This window comes from Hemicordylus capensis, chromosome 6 (genome assembly GCF_027244095.1).
Source record: "Hemicordylus capensis ecotype Gifberg chromosome 6, rHemCap1.1.pri, whole genome shotgun sequence".
Taxonomy (NCBI): Eukaryota; Metazoa; Chordata; class Lepidosauria; order Squamata; family Cordylidae; genus Hemicordylus; species Hemicordylus capensis.
In genome coordinates this window covers 4,846,483-4,869,698 of record NC_069662.1, presented here as the reverse complement: position 1 = coordinate 4,869,698, position 23,216 = coordinate 4,846,483, and the positions used below count along the sequence as shown (strand labels likewise).

Genomic DNA, 23,216 nt, shown 5'->3' with positions numbered 1-23,216 from the left:
AAAGACTCCTGCCTGAAATCACAGGAACATAGGAAGCTGCCATATACTGAGTCAGACCATTGGCCTATCTAGCTCAGTATTGTCTACACAGACTGGCAGCAGCTTCTCCAAGAGTACAAGCAGGAATCTCTCTCAGCCCTATCTTGGAGAAGCTAGGGAAGGAACTTGGAACCTTCTGCTCTTCCCAGAGCGGCTCCATCCCCTGAGGGGAATATCTTCCAGTGCTCACACTTCTTGTCTCCCATTCATATGCAACCAGGGCAGACCCTGCTTAGCTAAGGGGACAAGTCATGCTTGCTACTGCAAGACCAGCTCTTCTCTCTGAGTGCTGCTGCCAGTCTGTGCAGGCAATAATGAGCGAGATTGGCCAATTCTTGACTCAGTACAAGCCAGCTACCTATTTATTTTATTATTTTATTTAAAATATTTCTATACCACCGAAAACTTGCATCTCTGGGCAGTTAGCTATGTAAATGGCTCTTTGATTACTCATTTCCTCTTTGCTGACAGAGCAATCCCACCATTTGGTCTTTAAAAAAAAATAAAAATCTGTGCAGTTGAGCATTAGTCAGCATGTATGCTTGTGCTTTGGTGCCCAAATAAAACGAGGTGATTCATTTTAAAAGAGAAAGGCCAGACTCTAGTGGTTGGGGGGGGGCAGCACAGAGAGCCCGGATCACAGGGCATGGTAACGCCCGGGCAAGCAGGAAATGCAGGCAGAGGCGCCCTTACCCCTGGACTTTGGGGCCGAAATCCAGGGCCTCCACACCCCCTGGGGCCCCCCAAATCCTCTTTAGTCTGTCCCGGGTGGTGTGGTTTGTGCCCTCAAGAACCTATGTGTTAAAAAATGACGCTTAACTTGCAGCGGGGGTGGGTGGGAGGGTGGGCTCCAAAGGACTTTAGGTCCAGGCTCCAAAATTACCTAGGTGCATCTCTGAAAATCGGCGACATCAGCCAGGTTACCAAGCGACTGGTCTAAGGACTACGCCTCTTGCCAGGGGCCTCCATGACGCTTTATTGGTCTGTACTGAACAAGCAGGTGCTGCAATAGCATTCAAAGCTGGAGAAATCAAACAAGAGGGCCGTTCACACGATCATCAGGGTAGGAGAAGCCTCCTCCCCTGATTCGGGAGATGGGCGAACTCCCGGTGCTCGATTGTGTGTTAGATAAAAGCAAGGTCAAGGCGGGGAGCTTGATGGTCAGCCAAACCCCTGTGGGGTAGGACAAGCCCCAGGGACGTAACTGTAATAGGGCAAGGGGAGACAGTTGTCTGGGAGTCCACTGCCTTGGGGGCCCCCCCGCAGAGGCAAGTCACATGACTGACTCCCCCAGCCGCGCACCCGCCCGGGCTTCCTTCAGTTGTATGCATCCTCCGAAATGGATGTGAGTGTTAAGACCTGGAGCTACCAGAACAACATGTCTTTCTCTAGTACCATGAAATGACTGGCATCGTCCACAATTTACAAAACTTAAAAAAAAAATTAGGATGATGTTCTGTTGTGGCACAGAGGAGATATAGATAGATAGATAGATAGATAGATAGATAGATAGATAGATAGATAGATAGACAGACAAATTTTACTCTGCTTTTTGTTACCACTATTCAGCCTCATTTAAGATTTCTTTACTTCATGAGCTGAGCTTCGGTGTGGGGGGGGGGGCATTTAAAAATCTTGTTTCTGGGACCACTCCAACTTTTCTACGCTCCTGACCAGATTCTGTCCCCACACTCGAAAATCAGGCATGCGCTCAGCTTCTGAATTAGGATAGGAGGTTTCTCCTGCCTAAAGGATAATCGTATGAACGGCCTCAAGGTTTGTTAAAGGTCTGTTAAAGAGACAGGAATGTGAAGGTTCAGCAGTGCTACACTAGCTTGATTCTGTGTAACAGCTAAGTTATGTTCTTTGCTGGTTTTTTTCTGTGTAAACCACTTTGATGACTTTTGCTGAAAAGTAGTACCATAATGAAACCCATCTGAAGATGACTCTGAATTTGAGACGACCCCTTAAAAAGTAGGGGTTAAATACAGGTGATATTTGCATTTGATTGAAAGGAACAGGATTCTAAATTTAAGACGGCCCCCTCATTTTGAATATTAAAAAACTGGCGGGGGGGGGACTAGGATTCAGATAAATACAGTATATAAGTAAAAATGAGATGATGAGATGATGGTGTCCATTTTAGAGAAGATGGCTTAGTGCTGAAGCAGTAGGAGATTGCAAGGATTTTTAACAAATAAGCATTTATAATGTCTGCATACTATAATCCTCACAATTGAGAGGTGGTCTAGGAGGAGAGTTGGTCTTGTGGTAGCAAGCAGGACTTGTCCCCTTAGCTAAGCAGGGTCCACCCTGGCTGCATATGAAGGGGAGACTTGATGCATGAGCACTGTAAGAGATTCCCCTTAAGGGATGGAGCCGCTCTGGGAAGAGCAGAAGGTTCCAAGTTCCCTCCCTGGCAGCATCTCCAAGAAAGGGCTGAGAGAGAGATTCCTGCCTGCAACCTTAGAGAAGCCGCTGCCAGTCTGTGTAGACAATACTGAGCTAGATAGACCAATGGTCTGACTCAGTATATGGCAGCTTCCTATTTTCCTATGGGTTGGCTTTATCTGTTGCTGCCCAGGCCTTCTCCTGTGCCCCCTGCTTCAACTGTTAAAGTGCCCAGTTACATAGGAAGCTGCTTCTTCCTACTGAGTCAGACCCTTGGTCCACCCAACTCTGTATTGTTTGCACTGACTGGCAGCAGCCCTCCAGAGTTTCAGACAGGTATTTCCCAGCCTAGAGATGTCAAGAATTGAACCTGGAACCTTGTACATGCCAAGTAGATGTTCTACCCCCAGGCTACGGCCTCAACTCTGTTCAGCTACCTTCTCCTCGATGCCATCCATTGCAAATAATAATAATAATAATAATTATTATTATTATTAACATTTATATCCCACATTTACATTTACATTTATACATTTACATATATAGGAAGATACATTTATATCTTCCTCCAAGGAGCCCAGAGCGGTATACTACATACTTGAGTTTCTCTTTCACAACAACCCTGTGAAGTAGGTTAGGCTGAGAGAGAAATGACTGGCCCAGAGTCACCCAGCTAGTATCATGGCTGAATGGGGATTTGAACTCGGGTCTCCCTGGTCCTAGTCCAGCACTCTAACCACTACCACGCTGGCTCTCAAATGCGGCTGTAGGGAATCACTAGCCCCTTAAAAACATATATTTTCACATTTGCATGTAGCCCTTCACCCAAGGAGCTCTTTTGATGGGTTTAATGTTCACAACAACCTTGTGAGGTAGGTTGGGTTGCGAGTGAGAACCAAGACCTCGGTCGCGCTGTGGGCTCCAGGGATTTGAACTCGGTTTGCCCTGATGACATTCCGAGAGTGGAGCCACTGAGCCAAAATGGCTTTCATGAGCAATGGGCAGATGCTGAAGGGACAATGAGACATTCCAGCGGCAATATAAGGACGGGGCATAACAGAAGCCTTGCCCTGCCCTCAAATCGCTCCATTCCATTGCAGGCTTGAGACCAGGATTTTTAAAGAAGTGTCCACTAGGGGTCATCCCAATACACGCCGTCTCTCTCTTTCTCTCCCCACTTGAAATGTTCATTACAAATTGGTATGGCTGTGTCTGGTGGTGAAATATTTACTTGAATTACTCACTGCCCCCCCCCCCCCGGTTTCTTTTAGCAGAGTCCAGAACTAGAAAGTGAATGTTCTGATTTAGGTGGCAGAGGTGCACCTAGGTAAGTTTGGAGCCCACCCACCACCCCCTGCTGCATTCAGCCTCATTTTTTTTAACACACAGGCTCTTGAGGGCACAAACCATACCACCCAAGACAGACTAAAGACTATTGGGGGGCCCCAGGTGGAGTGGAAGCCCTGGATTTCGCCCCCCCAAATCCAGGGGTAAGAGCGCCTCTGTTAGGTGGATTAGGGTTTTTTTTAAAATCCAGAATGCAAGCTTCCAAGTCACACAGAACTCCTCCTCAGGTTTAATTTTCCAGCTATAGTCCAGCTAAATGTACAGTCTCATTGTGCTCTATATTATTTCCTCTTCCTCTTCTTGAACTCATCTCTCTCTTGCTCTCTCAAACTTACGAAAAGCGCACCCATATCCTGGAGGTACTGCTGCTGGGGTTGGTGACTTCTCTGCTGGCCCACTGAAGCTTGCTGGGTTTCCTTTCATGGGCACGATTATGGTACAGGAAGTGGCTTTGGTTGCAGAGAAAGAGAGGCAGGGTGGGGAGAGACAGAGGAGGAAGAAGGCCGGTGGGTAGCTTGAACTAGCTTGCAGGTGGCCATAGCCCCGCCCCTTCCCCTTTGGCCACACCCACTTGCCTCCCCACCCCTTCCCACGTTGGAGTCCGGCCTTCCTTGGAGGGATGTCCATGGTGGTGCCATTCCTACTGAAAGGTTGCAGCCTGCCCCTGGATTAAAGTAGGGGTTCTCCAGCTTGGGCCCCTAGATGTTGTTGGACTACAACTCCCATCACCCCAGCTATGTCTGGGGATGATGGGAGCTGTAGTCCACCCGCACCTTGGAGGGCCCCCCCCATTTGAGAACCTTTAGATTAAGGAGCAAGGTTTCCTTCGTCGCCTGAACGCTGGAGACAAACCACACAATGCCCGTCTCTTCTTCTTAGGATGTTGTGAGGACACGCGGAGAGCGGAGAGCAGGCCTTCGGCCCCACGGAGGCCTAACGTTTATTTTAATTTTTAATTTATTTTACATTTTATATCCTGCTCTTCCTCCAAGGAGCCCAGAGCAGTGTACTACATACTTAAGTTTCTCCTCACAACAACAACCCTGTGAAGTAGGTAGGCTGAGAGAGAAGTGACTGGCCCAGAGTCACCCAGCAAATATCATGGCTGAATGGGGATTTGAACTCGGGTCTCCCCAGTCCTAGTCCAGCACTCTAACAATTACACCACACTGGCTCACATAACATGCCAGTGTTATGTGCTCTGGACCCCTATGTGCCTTTAGCTCAGGGTTGGAGAGCAATTAGGAACATCATCCATACCAGCAGGATAGCAAAGGAGGCTGTAGATGGGGTCTGAGGGGTGTCCACAGAAGTTGAAGCCTGGGACACAGTGCGAATTTGTTGCTCCGCATAACTCACTTAAACCCAGTTTGGGCCTCTTGGTTCCACCGGATGTCAAGTGTCATCTCACTTAGGAACTCCTATTGGCTGCAGCTCCCAACCGTGGGTCCCCAGCTGTTGTTGGGCTACAACTCCCATCACCCCCCCCCGGTGGCAGGGGATGATGGAGACTGTAGTACAACACCACCAGGGGACCTGAGATTGGGAGCCCCTGTCCCAGGGGGACAGCTAACCGGCTCTCCTTTCCAGTGTCTGCCAAACTAGTAATGCGGACGGCAGCAATGATCCCTTGATTAACTAATTAAATTAAGCAAGTTAAAATATTTCTGGTCCACTAAAAAAAGGTGCTCAGATTTATAGGGCATCAGGCTTAAAAATATATCGTTAAAAAAAGAGAAGGAAAGAAATGGTAAATATTCCAGATGGCAAAGACAGACAGACAGATAGATATTGATTGACTGATTGCATTTACTGTCCAGCCTGCTCTTTCTCCCAGGAGCCCAGAGCGCTGTACAATGGCTATGCTTATATCCCCACAACAACATCCCTGTGAGACAGGTGGAGGTGATGCCTGTTACATCACTTCCACCTTGGACTTAACTCCTCCGAAAACTGAGGGGTTTGTTTTGTTTCTGCGGGTATGCAAATATGATATGCAAATGTATCCATCCACTAATTGACCCAAACTCATACGATGAACCAGCTAAGATTTCTCGATTACTGGGGCAGATGCCCCAATAAAATGCCCTCAATGCATGCGCGTGCTCCGTCGAGCCAAAACAGAAAGGAAGAAAGGGACAGCTCCCTGCCCCGAGGACCCTCCCATCTAAATGGTAGAGAGCGGGATAGCGAGGGCTGGATGTGAGTAAATTCAGACAGCTTGACTTCCTTTCAGCTGGGGAGGCCGCGGCACAGAGGCGGCGAGACTAGGGGAGAGCCTAGGAAATGCCCGCGCCCCGCGGATTATTTTTGGGGTGCCAAAAGGAGACCTCCTGGTTTGGGAAGAGGCCGCTTGACAAGCGGAGGGTGTGTGTGTGTGTGTGTGTGTGTGAGGGAGGGAGGGAGGGAGGGACCCAGGCGTCCGGGGAGAAGGGAGGGACCCAGGCGTCCGGGGAGAAGGGGCGGGAGGCTGTCTGGAGCCCGCCCAGCTCTGGCCCCCCGCGGGAGAGAGCGAGGGAGGAAGCGGCTGCGCAGCCTCGGTCGCCGCCACCGCCGCCCCAGCCGGGCATGTGCCGGCTCCTGCCGCAGCTGCCATGGCCCAGGCCGGAGGGGAGGTCGCCCGGGAGCTGCAAGGTAGGGACCAGCTGCTGGAGGAGGCCGCCGTCCACCCCCCCCCGCCGTGGAGACCCCCCCGCCGCCCAGGGCTGCTCCTCTCCGGCATCTCCACCAGGCAGCAGCATCCTTGCTGCATCCCCCTCCCGGCCCCATCCCCGGGCAAAGGGGCTCGCCTTCTCTTTCGCCCCCCAGCCACGCGGGCGTTGCTCATCCCCGCCGTGTGGGTGGGCAGCAGCTCCCTCCTCCCCTTAAAAAAAATAATAAAAAGAACCCACCCCAAACGCCCTTCTCATCTTTGCTTCCCAGCCCCCACCTCCAGATCTCGGGGCATATTCAGCCCTGGGGAATGCCTCTTTCCCAGGGCACCCCTTCTGTTGCCCCCCCCCCACAATAACATCTCCCCCGCCTCCCCCCCAAAAAACACCCAACCCCATTTCTTAAAGAGTGGGAATAGCTCTGCCCTGCACCCCCCCCCTCAGGTGAATTGACCCTTCCCAAGGTAGCTAACCCCCCCCCCCCGCACAATTCCCAGGGTAATCATGATTTCTCTGCCCCTGATCCCTGCCTGCTCTCCACCCCCACCCCAGCATAGGGAATGGTCTGCCTTGGGTCAAAGCCTGCTCCCTTTCTCCTCCCCACGTGGGGAAGGGCACCCTCCTCGCTCTCTAACCAATAGGTGCTGTTCCCCCCACCCCATTTCCAGCCACCCTCCCTTCCGACAGCAGGAGAGTGCTGCTTGCCTCTCCCCTCACTCACCCCCTCCCTCCAACTTCAGCTCCAAGGTGTGGGTCTCCTCATGCACCCCACTTGCAGTCCCCCCCATCCCCAGAACCTGGAGATGTGTCTACCTTTCCCACCCAACCATAGCATTATCCCCAGTTCCACTGCAGACTTATTAATCGCTTGACGCCCCCCCATCGTTCCTGCCCCCCATTCCATCTCCAGGGATATAGCCCCCCCCCCCCCGTCCTGACTTCCCCAGAGCCACAGGGAGGAAAGTATCCTGCCTTCCCTTGCCCTGTCCACCCCCACCCCACCGTCCCTGCCCAGGACGCAGAAAACAGCCTTTCCTAAAACCTTGCCCCTCTGCCCCCCTCTCCTGTTATCTCTGCCCCACTCCGGAGGAAAAGGTGTATCCGCCCCCCCCCCAACAAGTGCTACACTCACCCTCTGTGGAACTGTTTTCCTCTCCCCATGGCTCTCCTCCCCCCCCATCTTCTTCCCCCTCCCCCAGCAACAGGGTCTTCTTGGCTTCTGCCCTCCATCTCTGTCCATGGTACTTCAGCCCCTCCCTCGCTGCCTCCCCCATTCCAGCCGCCCAGCTTTGAGCACTTAATGGCTCTTCAGGATTCCTGGGCTCCCTGGGGGAGGAGGTGGTGGTGGGAACGGAGATGCCGGGCTTGAATGGGAGCGGCCGGGATCCCTGGGTCCTTCCTTCCTCTCCTCTGGGTGGATGTGGGGTGCAGGGCGCCCAAGAGGGCCTAGTGGGTGCTGGGAGAGGCGGATTGGGGGCTGGTTTCCCATCTGTGGCTTGGAAGGGAAACGGTTGATCTCTGAAAACCCCACCTTGGGCTGCCGGTGGATTATTGCTGAGCGCTCAGAGCTGCCTGCCGGTTAATGGGTGGTCTCCTGAGGCCGGGGATGATGTGCAAGTGTGTGTGAGTCGGAGGAGCTGGAGGCTCTGCTGTGTCGTCCCCCACTCCCCCCCTGCCTCTGCCATCCTGCTGCTATCCCTCTTGGTGTGTCCCTACCTGGATGCCAGGGTCCCTCTTTTCCCTGGCAGCTGCCGGGGTTGGCTGTTTTTATCTCCAGGGTAGGCACAGGGAGGAAGAGAAGGTGTTGAGACACCACTGAAAGAGAGAGAGCGTGAGTCTGTCTGTCTGTCTGTCTGTCTGTTGCAACATCCTTTTGCAGAGAAACACACAATGGCCCAGTGAGCCAGACAGACACGCACAGGGTTGCACACACAAAAGATGATCCACACAAATGTTTTCTGACACTGGAAGTTGCCTGCGTCCTGATCACGCAGCAAAAGCAGCCGGATAAACTTGGCACACCCAAAGTGTAAACCAGGGTTACTTAAACTTGGATCCCCAGATGTTATTGGACTACAACTCCCGTTGTTAATTGAATGGTGGGAGTTCTGGCCCAACAACATCTGGGGACCTAAGTTTGAGGATCCCTGATTTAAGTAATTGCTTGCCTGTCTATCTATCTATCTGTCTATTCACCTGTTTGTCCCCAATTTACTTATCAGTTGAAAGGGAGCAGAGAAAATCTACCCACACACACTCCGGAGGAAATGGTGTATCCGCCCCCCCAACAAGTGCTACACTCACCCTCTGTGGAACTGTTTCCCCCTCCCCATGGCTCTCCCCCCCCCCGGTGAAGACCATGGGGTCTCCACCAACCCACATTTGAACCCAGTTCCCATCCCTATCTTTGCCCTACACAAGTAACCACCGATTAATCAGTTTCCCCTTGCCTAGCCTACCGTATTTACCCAAATGCAAGACAACTCTGAATGTAAGTCGAGCCCCTTAAAAAAGAAAGAAAGAAAGAAACGTTATTTACCCCAAAGGAAGGGGGCTCTGAATTTAGGATGACCCTCTGGTTTCTAACATGAAAGAACCTGGGGAAAAACCTAGTCTTGGATTCAAGTAAATACAGAACCCTCTGCATTCATTCACAGATATTTAGAAGAAACGCACAACCGAGATGGCTCATGCCAAATTCAGCCTGTTCCCTTAGTGTGTACCAATTAATGTAGGCAGGGGGATTCTCAACCTTGCCTCCCAGATGTTGCTGGGTTACAACTCCACCCTCCCAGGTTGTAATCCAACATCTGGGAATCCCAGGCTGAGAACTGCTTCACTAAGGTTCACTATTTTGCAGAGTGACTTTGAGCATGTGCAAGAGCAGCCTACGAGCATTCAATCAGAATCCACCCCCACCCATGTCCCCACACACAATTGCAACAAAGACACACACAGCACAACCATAACAAAAGACCTCGTGGCCTCTGGCAGATAACTTTCCTCTCTCTATACTTCCCAACAGCTACCTGACAGAATGAAAGGTGCTAGGATTTCCATGCTGACTAGCCCCTTAATTCAGCCCTTTGGGAATGGCTGGTTAGAATCCCCGAATGTTAGAGCTGGAGGAGACCCTGGAGGTCCAACCTTCTTCTCCACGCAGGAAACTGCTATAGCATCCTTAACAGACAGCCATCCAGTCTCTGTGTGAAAACCTCCGGGGGAGGAGAGCCTGCCGTTTCATGAGGCAGACTGTTCCACTGTCAGCTCTTGCAGTTAGACCATTCTCCCCAGTGTTCAGCCTAAATCTCCTTACAGTTTGCCTTCAGAAGCAACAGAGAACAGGTCAGTTCCTCCTTCTGAGTAACAGGTGTTCCTCCGTGGCAAGGAGGGAAGCACTCTGCACGGACTCAGAGACCTCGTTGCCCTCGTGCACAAATTTCCACAGCACATATTAAGCTGGGGTTCCTAAGCATGGGTCCCCAGATGTTGGACTACAGCTCCCATCACCCCCTGCCACAGTGTGACAGGATGATGGGAGCTGTAGTCCAACAACATCTGGAACCCCTGTGTTAAGTCACAGGGGCATCTGGAACCCCTGTGTTGAGTCACTGCATGCTTCTGAGCATCTGTGCATTCATAAAACAGGTTGGATCACTGTGGACTGTGTTAGGTTTTACACCAAACACACATGTGGAAGGTGTGACAAGAGTGTTGCACCGTTTCCCTCTGGCTCTCTCTTTCTGACACACACACACATGCCTGGTAGTAAATAAAAGAGATGGGGAGTCTGTTGACTGTTGAGTCTCCGCTCAAAAGAGGTGGGTGTGCACAGAGCACGACTCTGAGAAGAGAGGAATCCTTCCTGGCAGCTTCCATCACTCCATCTCAGGCTTAGCCGGAGACTGTGCCACGTCAGGTTGTGTGGGTGCCATTTTCTAAGCGCCCCCCCCCCCAATGAGCACAGTGGGGAGAAAAGGTTTTAGCCCAGTCCGCTTTCCCCTGTGGGAGTTTTTTCCCCATTTTGTAAACGGAATTTAAATCCTCATCCTGTCGAGAAGTGTGATCCACCACTGTACCAAGTGGTACAGAGTCAATGCTGCCCCCTTGGGACTCTCCCAAGGGGAAGGGGATTGAAAATAAAATGGCTAATACTATAATGCCTTTATACAAAACGATGGTGCGGCCACACCTGGAGTACTGTGCACAGTTCTGGTCACCACATCTAAAGAAGGCCATTGTCGAACTGGAAAGGTGCAGAAGAGGGCAACCAAGATGATCAGGGACCTAGAGCAGCTTTCTTATGAGGCAAGACTATTTGACTATTTAGTTGAGAAAAAAGACGACTGCGGGGAGACATGATAGAGGTCTATAAAACTATGCACAGTGTGGAGAAAGTGGATAGAGAAAAATTCTTCTCCTTCTCACATAACACTAGAACCAGGGGTCATCCCATGAAATTGATGGCCAGGAAATCTAGGACCAACGAACGGAAGTACTTTTTCACACAAGGCATAATCAGCTTTTGGAATTCTCTGCCACAAGATGTGGTGACAGCCAACAACCTGGATGGCTTTAAGAGGGGTTTGGATAACATCATGGAGGAGAGGTCTATCATTGGCTACTAGTTGGAGGGCTAAAGGCCACCTCCAGCCTCAAAGGCAGGATGCCTCCAAGTACCAGTTGCAGGAGAGTATCAGCAGGAGAGAAGGCATGCCCTCAACTCCTGCCTGTGACTTCCAGCGGCATTTGGTGGACCTTGGTCCGTGCAGTTCTTAAATGCATATCAATGAGTTGTGGTGGTTGACTCCTTTTATAAGGAGTCATTTTATAAGGAGTTTATTGCATTTAAATAAAAGATAGGTGGGGGAAAGAGATCTTCTGTGGGTGAAGAGAGAAAGGCAAAGGAGAGATTATGGAGGAGCAATAGGTGGGTGACTGTGAGGAGGAGCAGGAGGAGGAAAGAGAGAAGCAAAGAAGCAGGAAAAATGATATATTTCACTGGACCAGTTAGGTCCATGTTAAGGGGTGTGCAAGCTTCAGAGAGACACAGAACTCTTACTCTGTGCAAAATGTCTGTAACCACTGGAAGCTTGCATAAACCTACATTGATTTGATAAGAGATCATATTTTGGGGCCAACACAGTAATCATCTATGGAACTAGGAAGGAAGAAAAGAAGAATCTGTAATTGTTGCTAATTTTTTGTATGACCGTTCAGTATACAATCTTATACTTAGAGGTTCCCAACTGGTGGTGCTCCAGATGTTGCTGAACTACAACTCCCATCATCCCTAGCCACAATAAATTGTAGCTGAGAATGACGGGAACTGTAGTTCAGCAACATCTGGAGTACTACATTTTGGGAGCCCCTGTTTTTGTTCATTGATCACATTTGCCTCTTGGCATGAGCCTATGTATTCCAGAAAGGCACAATCTTGAGTACGCAGTAATAGGATTTTACTGTTAAAGCAAGCCTGATCAATTTGTCAGCAGCCCAATGGAATGCAGATTCTTGGCTCCTATCCCCCGTTCACATATGAGTTCCCATTGTTTTAGTGCAGGGATTCTCAATGTTGGGTCCCCAGATGTTATTGGACTTCAACTCTCATAATCCCCAGCCCTAGTGGCCTTTGGCTGGGGATTATGGGAGTTGAAGTTCAATAACATCTGGGGACCCAAACGTTGAGAATCCCTGTTTTAGTGTAACTTGGGGGTTCTCAACCTTGGAATCCAAGATGTTGGACTCCCAACATCTCCACCCATTGCAACTGCATTCCACTGTGGCAAGGAATGAGGGGAATTGTAGCCCAACAGCTTCTGGGAACCTCAGGTTGGGAACCTAGTGTAACTACGTCATAGCAATGCAGGGTGCCTTTGTATCCCTGAGCGTGCGTTTCCAGTCATGTGAACTTTAGAAAAACTGTGTCCATCCAACCACTCTGTGATTTAACAGCGATCCTGGGAAAGGAGAATGACAACTTGTGCAATTCGCACTACAAATCTTGACAAAGCATGGCCGAGACAGGAATAAACTGGGACAAAATAGGCACTGTGATTGGGAAGACATAGGGACTAGGAACTTGTTGGATCATATGACAGGTTAGGGCTAGCCAGGGTTGCCTAAAGCCACAGTTTGCAAACCACTTGAATCTGTAGTTTCAAGGCCCTCCTATGGTTAGCCCCAATGTGGATGCAATACTAAATTAGAAGAGAGATGGTCTTGTGGTAGTAAGCAGGAATTGTCCCCTTTGCTGAGCAGGGTCCACCCTGGTTTGCTTTTGGATGGGAGACTACATGTGTGAACACTGCAAGATATTCCCCTTAAGGGATGGGGCCGCTCTGGGAAGCATTGCATGCAGAAGGCTACAAGTTCCCTCCCTGGCAGCATCTCCAGATAGGGCTGAGAGAGACTGTTGCCCGCCTGTAACCTCGGAGAAGCTGCTGCCAGACTGGGTAGACAATCCTGAGCTAGATGGACTGGTGGTCTGATTCAGTAGAAGGCAGTTTCCTATTATCCTATAGGAAGCCGTGGGAGGGAGGGAGGGGTTTCACCCACTAGGCCAGTGGTTCCCAACCAGGGTTCTGCCAGATGTTGCTGCACTACAACTCCCATCATTCCCAGCTACAAATCATTGTGGCTGGGGATGATGGGAGTTGTAGTTCAGCAACCTATGGAGGAACCCTGGTTGGAAACCACTGCATTAAGCAGGAGGAGGGAAGAGGGAATACACACCTCCACACCACCTTCCTGTTCTCCAGCTCCTGCTTTGCAGTGTAGGGAATGTCTTTTGGTTGGAGAAATAGTACCCCTGCGCTGGATTGTGACCCTAATTGTAAGGAGGCGAACACTCACTTTTGAAACACAGAGTCCTGCAAGACGTCTCGGCACTCACTCCCACGCTTCTCGGCGTGCCAATATGAACGAATAATTTATAAAGATACTGTACCATCAGTAATCCAAAGCACAGACCGTTACTGAGGCCGGCTGTGTGAGTGTTCAGAAAATGCAGATGTGCAAATAGGATGAATAAAAATCAATCTCCTCTCCTCTCCACACATGTATACTCCACACACATCCATGCACAAATGTGTGCGTGCGTGCATACACACACACACACACACACACACAGTGTTATTGCTGCTTTTAACCAAAGCAAACCAGCATTAAGTACACATCTAAATCCTCTAATCCGGCTCAAAATGAATTTGCAAAGGTGACCCCACCAAAATGGTAAAGTAAGTGGTGTGTGTGTGTGTGTGTGTGTGTGTGTGTGTGTGCATGCGCAAGAGAGAGTCTGCAGGCAGCTGATGGGTCTTTCACTGTGAGGCAAGGAAGCCTTCTGCCTCAGCCTTGTGATGTGTGCTGGCAAAACTTCCTCAATCTGGAGGTTTGTTGCCCAACGGCTACTTTTTCTCTCCTTTTTTAACATCTAGGCAGAGAGCAGACAGGAAAAGCCAGCCCATGGTGCTCTAAAAATGAATGTTGGTTCCCCTTTCCCTGTGGGCAGAGTTTATTCTAACAACATTGAATCAGCACCTCGAACCCAGACACGTCTGCTCTCTGAAAGCCCTGGATACCCGGAGACTCGTATCGAGCAGCGGCAGTCAGTCTCCTGGGGGTGGGTGATGTTGGCTCTGCTTCTGTGTTAGGAGGGATGGAATGGGCCGGTCAGACCTGAGGCACAGATAGGGCAGAATAAACGGCTCCCCGAGAGGCCGGCTGGAAGGAGGCAAAGCCAGAGCAAGAGATCAGGCATAAGATGATGCATACGGACAGCATCGGATGCCTAAGAAGGAGCCCTGCTGGACCAGGCCCAAGGCCTATCTAGTCCAGCATCCTGTTTCCCACAGTGGTCCACAGAGATGGAGGCACAGCACTGGCCAGTGGGAATGGGCGCCTCTTTGTGGTGCCCAGGAGACCGTGCAGAGCATTCAGCTGTGGCCGAATCTTCACACAGGCCCAGTTAACGACCAGCCAGGGAACCACATATAGGGGGTTGATGGGGGTCACACACACACACACACACACACGCACACACACACACCCAGGCCTTACAATGAATGTGCTCATTTCCCCATTCTTCAGGGGTCTCTCCCTCCTCAGGGTCTCTGGAAGTTAAATCTCAAAGTGGGGAGCAGATGTCTCCAGTGTCAATGCGTGCGCACAAATTTTGTGCACCGCCTAGAGGTGTGTACATATCAGGCGGGATTGATTGACTGATTGATGAAGTGCCGTCAAGTTGGTGGCGACTCTTAGCGGCCACATAGATGTGGTTTTCTTGGTGAAATACAGGAGTGGTTTGCCATTGCCTCCTCCCGTGCAGTATGAAATGATGCCTCTGTCGTTGTCGCTGAAGTGATTGCCCGCTTCCAGCACCTTCCTATATCACTGCTGCCCACTATAGGTGCCTGCTTGCTTTAGCTGGGCAGCTGGGATGACCTGCGTGCTTTGGGTGACCCTACTGGGAGTGTACCTCCCGGCGTACTTCGCTCATCCCTCCCAGGAACAACCCCCCCCCCCGCCATGATGAGGCAGCATAGCAGGACCCGGTGGGGGGTGGGGGGAGATCCGGCAGTATAAAAGTATGAAAAACCAAATTAATAAAATACAAATATAAAATGAACACTGATGCAGCCTGCTGTATGCAGTCTGCCCATTCGCACAGCTGCAGTCGGATACGTTGGATGGCTGCTAATATATTGTAGGGCAACGGTGTTTTTAATTAAAGCAAATCCTCCTGGCTTTTACACCGGCAGAAGGCAGGTGATTACATGGGAAATGAATAAATGAACCAAGAGCACACCAAAAGTGTGCCTGTGAGATGCTGGAGGGTGTGGGCGTGGGGGGTTCTGATCCAAATGAAATATTGTGAGTGTGGCACTAGGTGCTTGTCTGGTTCCCCAGGTTCATTAATGGAACATAGGAAGCTGCCAGGTACTGAGTCAGACCCTTGGTCCCTCTAACTCAGTATTGTCTACCCAGGCTGGCAGCGGCTTCTCCAAGGTTGCAGGCAGGACTCTCTCTCAGCCCTATCTTGGCAACGTACTGTATGCTTTGGTAGTTTGTTGGTTCAATAAAAAAATCTTGTCCTATTAAAAAAAAATCTTGTCCTATAAAAAAAAATCTTGTCCTATCTTGGAGATGCTGCCAGGGAGGGAACTTGGAACTAGGGATGTGCACAGAACCGGTTCGAACGACTGCTGGTTCTGCCGGTTCGAGGACAGGGGGTTGTCTTTAAGGGCGGGGGAGGGTGCACTTATGCCTCCCTCCGCTTTCCCCCCACCGGCACTAGGTTTTTTGAAGGTCCATCGAGACAGCAGTGTACCTCCCTGCTGCCCCCTTGACCGGAAGTACCCGACGTGCCTGCGTGTGTTGTGTGCACATGCGTGTCAGGCATGTTGGACTTGCCAAAAACCGAACGCCAGCAGGGGAAAACCGGAAGGAGGGGTAAGTGCACCCTCCCCCCCCTTAAAGACAACCCCCCCACACCTTTGAACATTCCCTGCCCAGTTCCATGCACATCCCTACTTGGAACCTAGACGCTCTGCCCATAGAGGCTCCATCCCCTAAGGGGAATATCTTACAGTGTTCACACTTGTAGTCTCCCATCCATATTAGCTAAGGGGACAAGTCATGCTTGCTACCACAAGGCCAGCTCTCTGTTCTGTACAAGAGGCAATCAGGTGGTATATATATCTATAGATCTATATCTGTATCTCAAAATTCTTAATTCTTTATAAGTGAGCCAATGTTTAATTAGAGCTGGAGCTTACCAGGATTTGGCTTGAAATATGCAATGTAGGAAGGGTAAGAGAGCCTCTTTAGATCTATTTCCAAAAGAGCTGAAAAATGTTATGATGCTTATGAACCCATAACCAGAACACTTGAGGCTGAGAGGGAGGTGCTAGAAGACTCGGAGTAACCCGCAGAATATTCTGTTTCACAAAAATCTGAAGGGAAAAACCTAAAGGGGAAAGAAAAGAAAAAAACCCCTAACCCCACCCTAAATTGCCCCAATGTAACTCAATGGAATGAAATGTTCGCAGATTCAGAGGGCAGTTAACAGACAATTAGGTGGAGAGAGCTAATGGAACTCAGTGGCGAAGGGGGCAGCAAGGCGGGCTTGAACAAAAAGTGTGGGAAATGTATCGCTTTGAAGAATACTCCCTCAAGACAGTCACAACCCATTCTGCTTCTGAGGAGGAAAGGTGCCTAAATCTTTCATCATGCTCAGGCAATCCCCCCGCCCCCGGGATCTACTGCAATGTTTTGTTGCAGGTCTATATTTATTAAACAAATACAGCCCACCCTTCAGTATCTGGGGTTGGGTGGGAAGGAGAACACTCTTCTAGTTCCCAGAGTATAGCTGGACCTCAGCACCTTTCATTTGGAAACTGAGTTGTGGGAATGAGTTGCGGGCGAGAGGTTACAGTGTGTGCAAGCTAGCTTAAACGTTGGCATTGGGAAGAGTTTTAAGGGTTGAAATGTGCCTCAGGATCATGGAATCCTGATTATGCAGCCTTAAGATCCCATAATGCTCTTCATCCCAATTCAATTTCCCATCTTTTATCACGTCAGCAATTGTGGCCATATTGGTTTCTCTCTCTCTGCCAATCTCCCTAAGATGGGAAAATTGGCTGGGGGAAGAACAGGTATTAAATTGCTGAGGTGCAAGTAGCTGTCTCTGATAACGTTGGCTTAACCACAGCGGCCTGGATTTTTTCCCAAAAGAACGAGTTAACGAAGGGGGCTGAAAAAATACACTGGGTAATTTATCGGAAGAAAGATGCTGGCTCTGAACATAGCCGCAGACCCAGAAGTTCTTAAAACCCTGACGTGGGATAGCAATCTGTAGTTGTTCCATGGGGGAAGGAAAGCACTCTGTACTTGCTCAGAGACTACTTATTCATTTAAGGATGCAGCATGCAATGGATTCACCGGTTAGATTAACTCCTGATACACTGGCAAAAATGGTCACAATGACTTGGGCAGCAAATTTCTTTTTAAAAACCCCTTATTTTTTCACTACAAAAACTGACAAAAATGGTGGTTGGGGAGAGATGCCATCTTTCCCTGGTCTCCTACACCCATGATGATGGGGTTGAGGCTCAGTGGCAGAGCATTGTGGAAGCTCCAAGTTTCAATAACTGGCATCTTCCGATAGTGCAAAGCACCCCTGCATGAACATCTGAAGAGCTGCTGCCAGTCAGTGTAGACTAGGGATTCTCAGTGTCGGGTCCCCAGATGTTATTGGACTTCAACTCCCATAATCCCCAGCCCCAGTGGCCTTTGATTGGGGATTATGGGAGCTGAAGTCCAACAACATCTGCAGACCCAAGGTTGAGAATCCCTTGTGTAGAGTCAGACCAGGCTTGCTGAACCTTGGCCCTCCTGCAAATGTTGGCCTACAACTCCCATCATCTCTGGTAATTGGACACTATGCCCGGGAATTATGGGAATTGTAGTCCAAAAACAGCTGGAGGGGCCAAAGTTGAGCTGGCCTGGTGTAGACAAGCCAGAACCAGATGGACCAAGAGTCCTGACTCAGTAGACAGCAGCTTCATGTGTGCCCATGAGGGAATGCCTTTCCAAATATTTTGCCTGCCATGACACATCCCCACCTGGGAGTATTTTTTTATATATGTGCAGATTTGCAGCACAGCCCTGCACTGTAGACGTTTACTCAGAGGTAAATACCATTGAAACCACCTAATGCTGCAGTGGGAAATGACTTGACTAGCAAGCCAGAGGCTGCCGGTTCGAATCCCCGCTGGTATGTTTCCCAGGCTATATTGATACAGGAAGCAGCAGCGATATAGGAAGAGGCTGAAAGGCATCATCTCCTACTGCTCGGGAGATGGCAGTGTTAAACCCCTCCTGCATTTTGCCAGAGACAACCACAGGGCTCTGTGGGCGCCAGGAGTCGACACCAACTCAAAGGCACACTTTGCCTTTACCTTTGAATACCACTGTGTTAATCCATCACTTAATGGATTAATCAGCTAAAGTCATTCAATTAATCAACTCAGGCTTCTTTAATTGGATGACAGCCTAATTAGTTAATAAATTGCTCTCGTCCAAGGCTCAGCAGTGGCATTTTTAAACCAGAAGCATAAATGCAGCCCTAATTTCACTAGTGTGGAAGTGCTTTGATGGCAGTTTCGCCTGCCGAATTTCTGGGGGAAGTTTCACCTGGAGCTTTCCCAGACAGCAAGCTTTACCTTGGGTTTACTCTGCGAGGCTTTACTGCAAGGGTCTAGGGCATATTGGATACCCCAATGCAAAAAGTTGTTGTTTTTTAAACCCCAGACACAAAAAGGGGTAGACTCCAATACGCAGGGGAAACCCCGAAGCGTGTATGGAGTTCCTTCTGACATGTCACACGGACTTCGGGGTAAACCAGGCCAATGTGGGAATGAACACCCTCCATTCCGGTGGAGATGTGAGCTAAAAGCCTGCATCTTGAAAGCCTCCAGTGAAGGAGAGAACCTTCCGCTGCATGAAGCAAACTGTTCCGCTGTCAAACAAGCAATTCTGCCATTCTTACAAATAGGAAATTCTAAATAGGCTTCCTCGTAATTTCAGCCCTTTGGTTCTAGTCCTCCCCTCGGGAGCAGAAGAGAACAAGCCCGCGACCTCTTCCACGTAAAGGCCCCGCAGATATTGGAAGACGGCCCTTGTGTCTCCCCTGAGCCTTGACTTCTCCAAGCTAAACAGATTCCGCTCCTTCAGCCATCTCCTCCTCATCTGGGTTGCCCTCCTCTGAACCCAGTCTATTTATAATCAGACACGGTGTACCTCCTTTATTTTCCTTGAATTTTAATTATACCTTCCCTGGTAATTAGACTGTTGATACTGGCAGCTGGAGGGGGTTTAATGAGATGTAAGATTAAAGAAGTAATGTTTGTAGAGCAGTTGCAACCCAATATTAATGTAAAGGAAGAGATGAAAGAAGCTGTGAGATATCTTGGCCACTGAAAGGGTTAAAAGGTTGGCTCCTTTTCTTCTCTCCCTTCTCATTTGTTTCTATTGGGGCTTGGCTACTGCATCTAAGGCTTGGTGTGTTACCAGCTGGTATGTCAAAAAGAGCGTAGATGATGGTGTTTCACTTCACACTGCAACATTTGCTTTGTTTACGTGTCTGTAAGTTTATTTTAACACCCTGGTTTTTTGCGCATTTAAAAGGTCGTTTTTTAAGCTTTTGTGAAGTATTGTCATGCACATTTCATTGCCGTTTTGCCTTCACTGTTGACAAGACGCTCCTGAGTGTGACAGCCTCTACTCTTCCCAGCCTGTTGCTCAGGCCTTCTGCTCCAGAATTTGCAGCCTTCCTGCCTGCACTCTCCTGCTTCGGTTCTGGGATCCCACTGAAGTCTCCCCAGCCTTCCACAGCTGCGTCTTCAGTCTTCTTCCCTCTGTCCCAGGAGTTCCCAACTTTGGGTCTGCAGATGTTGTTGGACTACAACTCCCATCATCCCAAGCCACAGTGGCCAAAGTGGCTGAGGATGATGAGGGAAGTTGTAGTCCAAAAACATCTGCAGACTCAAGGCTGGAAACTCCTATTCTAGGGGTTCCCAGATTTGGGTCCCCAGATGTTGTTAGACTACAACTCCCATCATCTTTGGCCACCATGGTTGAATGGTGGTTGAATGGTTGAATTCACCATGAATTCACCATGGTTGAATTATGCACACTTGAATGTGTGCATAAAAACTCCGGGAAGGTCAGGCACTAGGTTGGGAAAAGGACCGAACAGGACAGGGGTTCTCAAACCTGGATCCCCTGATGTTGTTTTAATACACTTCACATCATCTCCAGCCACCATGGCCGGTGGCTGGAGATGATGTGAAGTATATTAAAACAACATCAGGGGATCCAGGTTTGAGAACCCCTGTCCTGTTCGGTCCTTTTCCCAACCTAGTGCCTGACCTTCCCGGAGTTTTTATGCACACATTCAAGTGCAAATTCTTTGGTGCACTGAATTTAATTTGCTTCCTGGTGAACTAGGATAAAGTTCTTGAAAATAACTATTCTGAGCAGTATTTCCCCCTCTCATTGTTCCTGGAGCCTTATGAAAGCATATTATATAAATGGTGGAGTGGGGGAGAGGGGTCCATGGGTAATACTTCAGGATCTGGATGGTGCATAGGTGCAAAAGGGTGAAGAACCACTGGCTTAAAGGCAGAGACCTGGCCATGGCCCTCCTGTCTTGGGCAGCTGGTTTTAGGAGAGGAGAGCTGGTCTTGTGGTAGCAAGCATGACTTGTCCCCTTAACTAAGCAGGGTCTGCCCTGGTTGCACATGAATGGGAGACTAGAAGTGTGAGCCCTGTAAGAGATTGCCCTCTGGGGATGGAGCCACTTTGGGAAGGGCAGATGGTTCCAAGTTCCCTCCCTGGCTTCTCCAAGATAGGACAAGATTTTTTTTTTTTAATAGGACAAGATTTTTTTATTGAACCAACAAACTACCAAAGCATACAGTACGTTGCTGTATGATAGGGCTGAGAGAGACTCCTGCCTGCCTCCTTGGAGAAGCCGCTGCCAGTCTGTGGAGACAATACTGAGCTGGATAGACCAAGGGTCTGACTCAGTATATGGCAGCTTCCTACGTTCCTATGACATGCCCGGAAGGATGGAGGAGGCATGAGAGACAAAGAGATCTCCCAGATGGACCAGGAAGGCTTTCCCTTGAGTGAATCCTAGGGGGAGAAGTGGGTTTGCTGTTTGGTTGCTGCTGTGTTGCGGGGATCTCAGAGCTGGGATGTTGATGGCTGTGAGTCAGTCTTGACATCCATTTGAGGACAAGTCAGTGATGAGTGAGGATCTGGAGTGTGCTTTGCTTTCCTCGCAGAAACGGGCTTGCCCAGCCTTGGCTGTCAGGGCTGATCCATCTCCTCCGCTGAGCCTGTCGCCTCCAATACTTCACCCCACTTCCCAGTAGACCCAGCCAGGAAGAGCCCCCCCCCCCTGCTCACACCAGGCAGAGAAGACCGGTGGCCTCAGTTTACCTCCAGGCATCATGACTAAAAAAACCCCATGTACTACGGACTCTTTCCTCCTGCTTGGCTGAAGCAAGCAGAATTACTCAGAGCAAGAGCATGGACTGGCTTATTTGTGATCAGTCTGTCCTTGCCTGCAGGGCTTGCCTCCCATAATTTAATGCATCATAAAGATAATTCCATTGGGCATGTGCAGAGTTCCCGCCTTCTGGGCTCCCCTCCTGACCCACCTGAAATTTCAGATCAGAAAATATAATTTTTATGAAGGCTTGACTCTCAAGGGCCCCTGTTTTTGGAACTGTAGATATATGTGTAGACTGGGTTTAAAATTATCAAGGATTCAGTCCTGGATAGTGTTTGAACCCACAGGTCATGGGGGTTCTTCATTTCCAAAATGGGATTCCCCATGTATCCCTGAGAAATGTGCCCTTGGACCTAGAAGTTCACCTGACCCTTTATGTGGGGAGGCTGAAAGGAAACTTTGCATGAACTGGAAATCTGGAGGAATCTGACTTTCATGTGATTTTGATTTAAGAGCTGATCTTTGGGGGGCTCGTTTCAAAAGCTTAAACCTTAAGTCTTGTCACTCAGTTTTACGGCAATAAATGTTCAGCATCCACACAGACGTTTTACAGAATCCATCACGGGGAACACAGCAAAGTCTAAGTTGGGAGCCCATATTGCAAATAAATTCCATGTAGGACAATATGCTTGAGATCTCCGTCTCCCCTCACTCCCATTTGCTTGAGACTGTTTTCGTTTCAGCTCCACTGTGATATTTATTTAATCATTTAGCAAGCACATTTATATACCGCCAAAAACGTATGTCTCTGGGCGGTTTGCAGTAGAATACAAATCAAAACAAAATTAAAGCATTAAAACATTCAAATAACTTGAAATTTCACACAATATTAAAAAAAACTGTAAATCTAATTAAAAGCCTGGGTGAACAAATGTGTCTCAACTGCCTTTTTAAAAGTTGCCAGAGATGGGGAAGCATAGCCCTGGTAGTGAGGAAAAGGCACTCTGCACATGCCCAAAGGCACTTTCTTCATCTGTTTTCTATTGTTTGCATGTATTTTGCATATTCTGGGGCTGAAGTAAATCCCACATGCTGGGGAAGAGCCCTGCTTTTGGAGTGGAAGCTGCTCCAAAGCTCCCCGTGGGCAGGTGGAAGGGAGATGGCTTCCAGCAGCAGTCCTTCCTGCTTTGACCCCCTAATCCTTCTCCACAGACAGCATCCGGAAGTTCCTGAACCGGCCTCCCATCCACCTCCTGGTGAAGGTGAAGCTAGAAACCAAACCCAAGAAGAATGAAGACAGGGCGCTGGTAAGAACTCCTTCGGGCTATCAGAGCGGATCGGAGGGTGATTCTGGCGATACGGTGATGTGGTTCGATTGCTTATGCCCCGTTTCATCGATACACACACAGACCTACCCCACCCTGAAATGGCAGGCGGCCACCTGCAGAGAAGTAACTCCAAACATCTCCACAGCCCCATCATGCTCCCAGGAAAAACTCCCTATCCTGGAACAGCTGGATGGCAGGCAGAAATTCAGCAGGCGAACATCCTAGAAGAGGTTTACCAGTTGGTTATCTGCCCTTTAGATGGCCTCTCAAGGCTACTGTTTGACCTTCTGCTTCATAATGTGACTAGGGCAGGGGTTCTCGGTCCCGGATGTTGTTGGGCTACAGCTCCCATCATCCTCTGCCTCAGTGGTGGCAGGTGGTGATGAGAGTTGTAGTCCAGCAACATCGGGGGAACCAAGGCTGAGAACCCCTGGAATC

The 23,216-nt window shown here is 49.5% G+C and overlaps 1 protein-coding gene across 7 annotated transcripts in view; it reads left to right on the top strand.

Moving 5' to 3' along the window:
- Nucleotides 1-6,258: 6,258 nt before the first annotated feature.
- CARMIL3 (capping protein regulator and myosin 1 linker 3) overlaps nucleotides 6,259-23,216 on the top strand; it is a 70,768-nt gene continuing 53,810 nt past the window's right edge. For 4 of the 7 annotated variants that reach the window (XM_053265200.1, XM_053265203.1, XM_053265201.1 and 1 more), the window contains exons 1-3: nucleotides 6,293-6,411; nucleotides 13,865-14,049; nucleotides 22,663-22,757. In XM_053265200.1, coding sequence (XP_053121175.1) covers nucleotides 13,911-14,049; nucleotides 22,663-22,757 — 234 coding nt within the window. In that variant the 5' untranslated portion in view covers nucleotides 6,293-6,411; nucleotides 13,865-13,910. Of the gene's footprint in view, nucleotides 6,412-13,864; nucleotides 14,050-22,662; nucleotides 22,758-23,216 lie in introns of all 7 variants that reach the window. The other 3 variants (XM_053265204.1, XM_053265205.1, XM_053265202.1) reach the window with 2 other exon arrangements.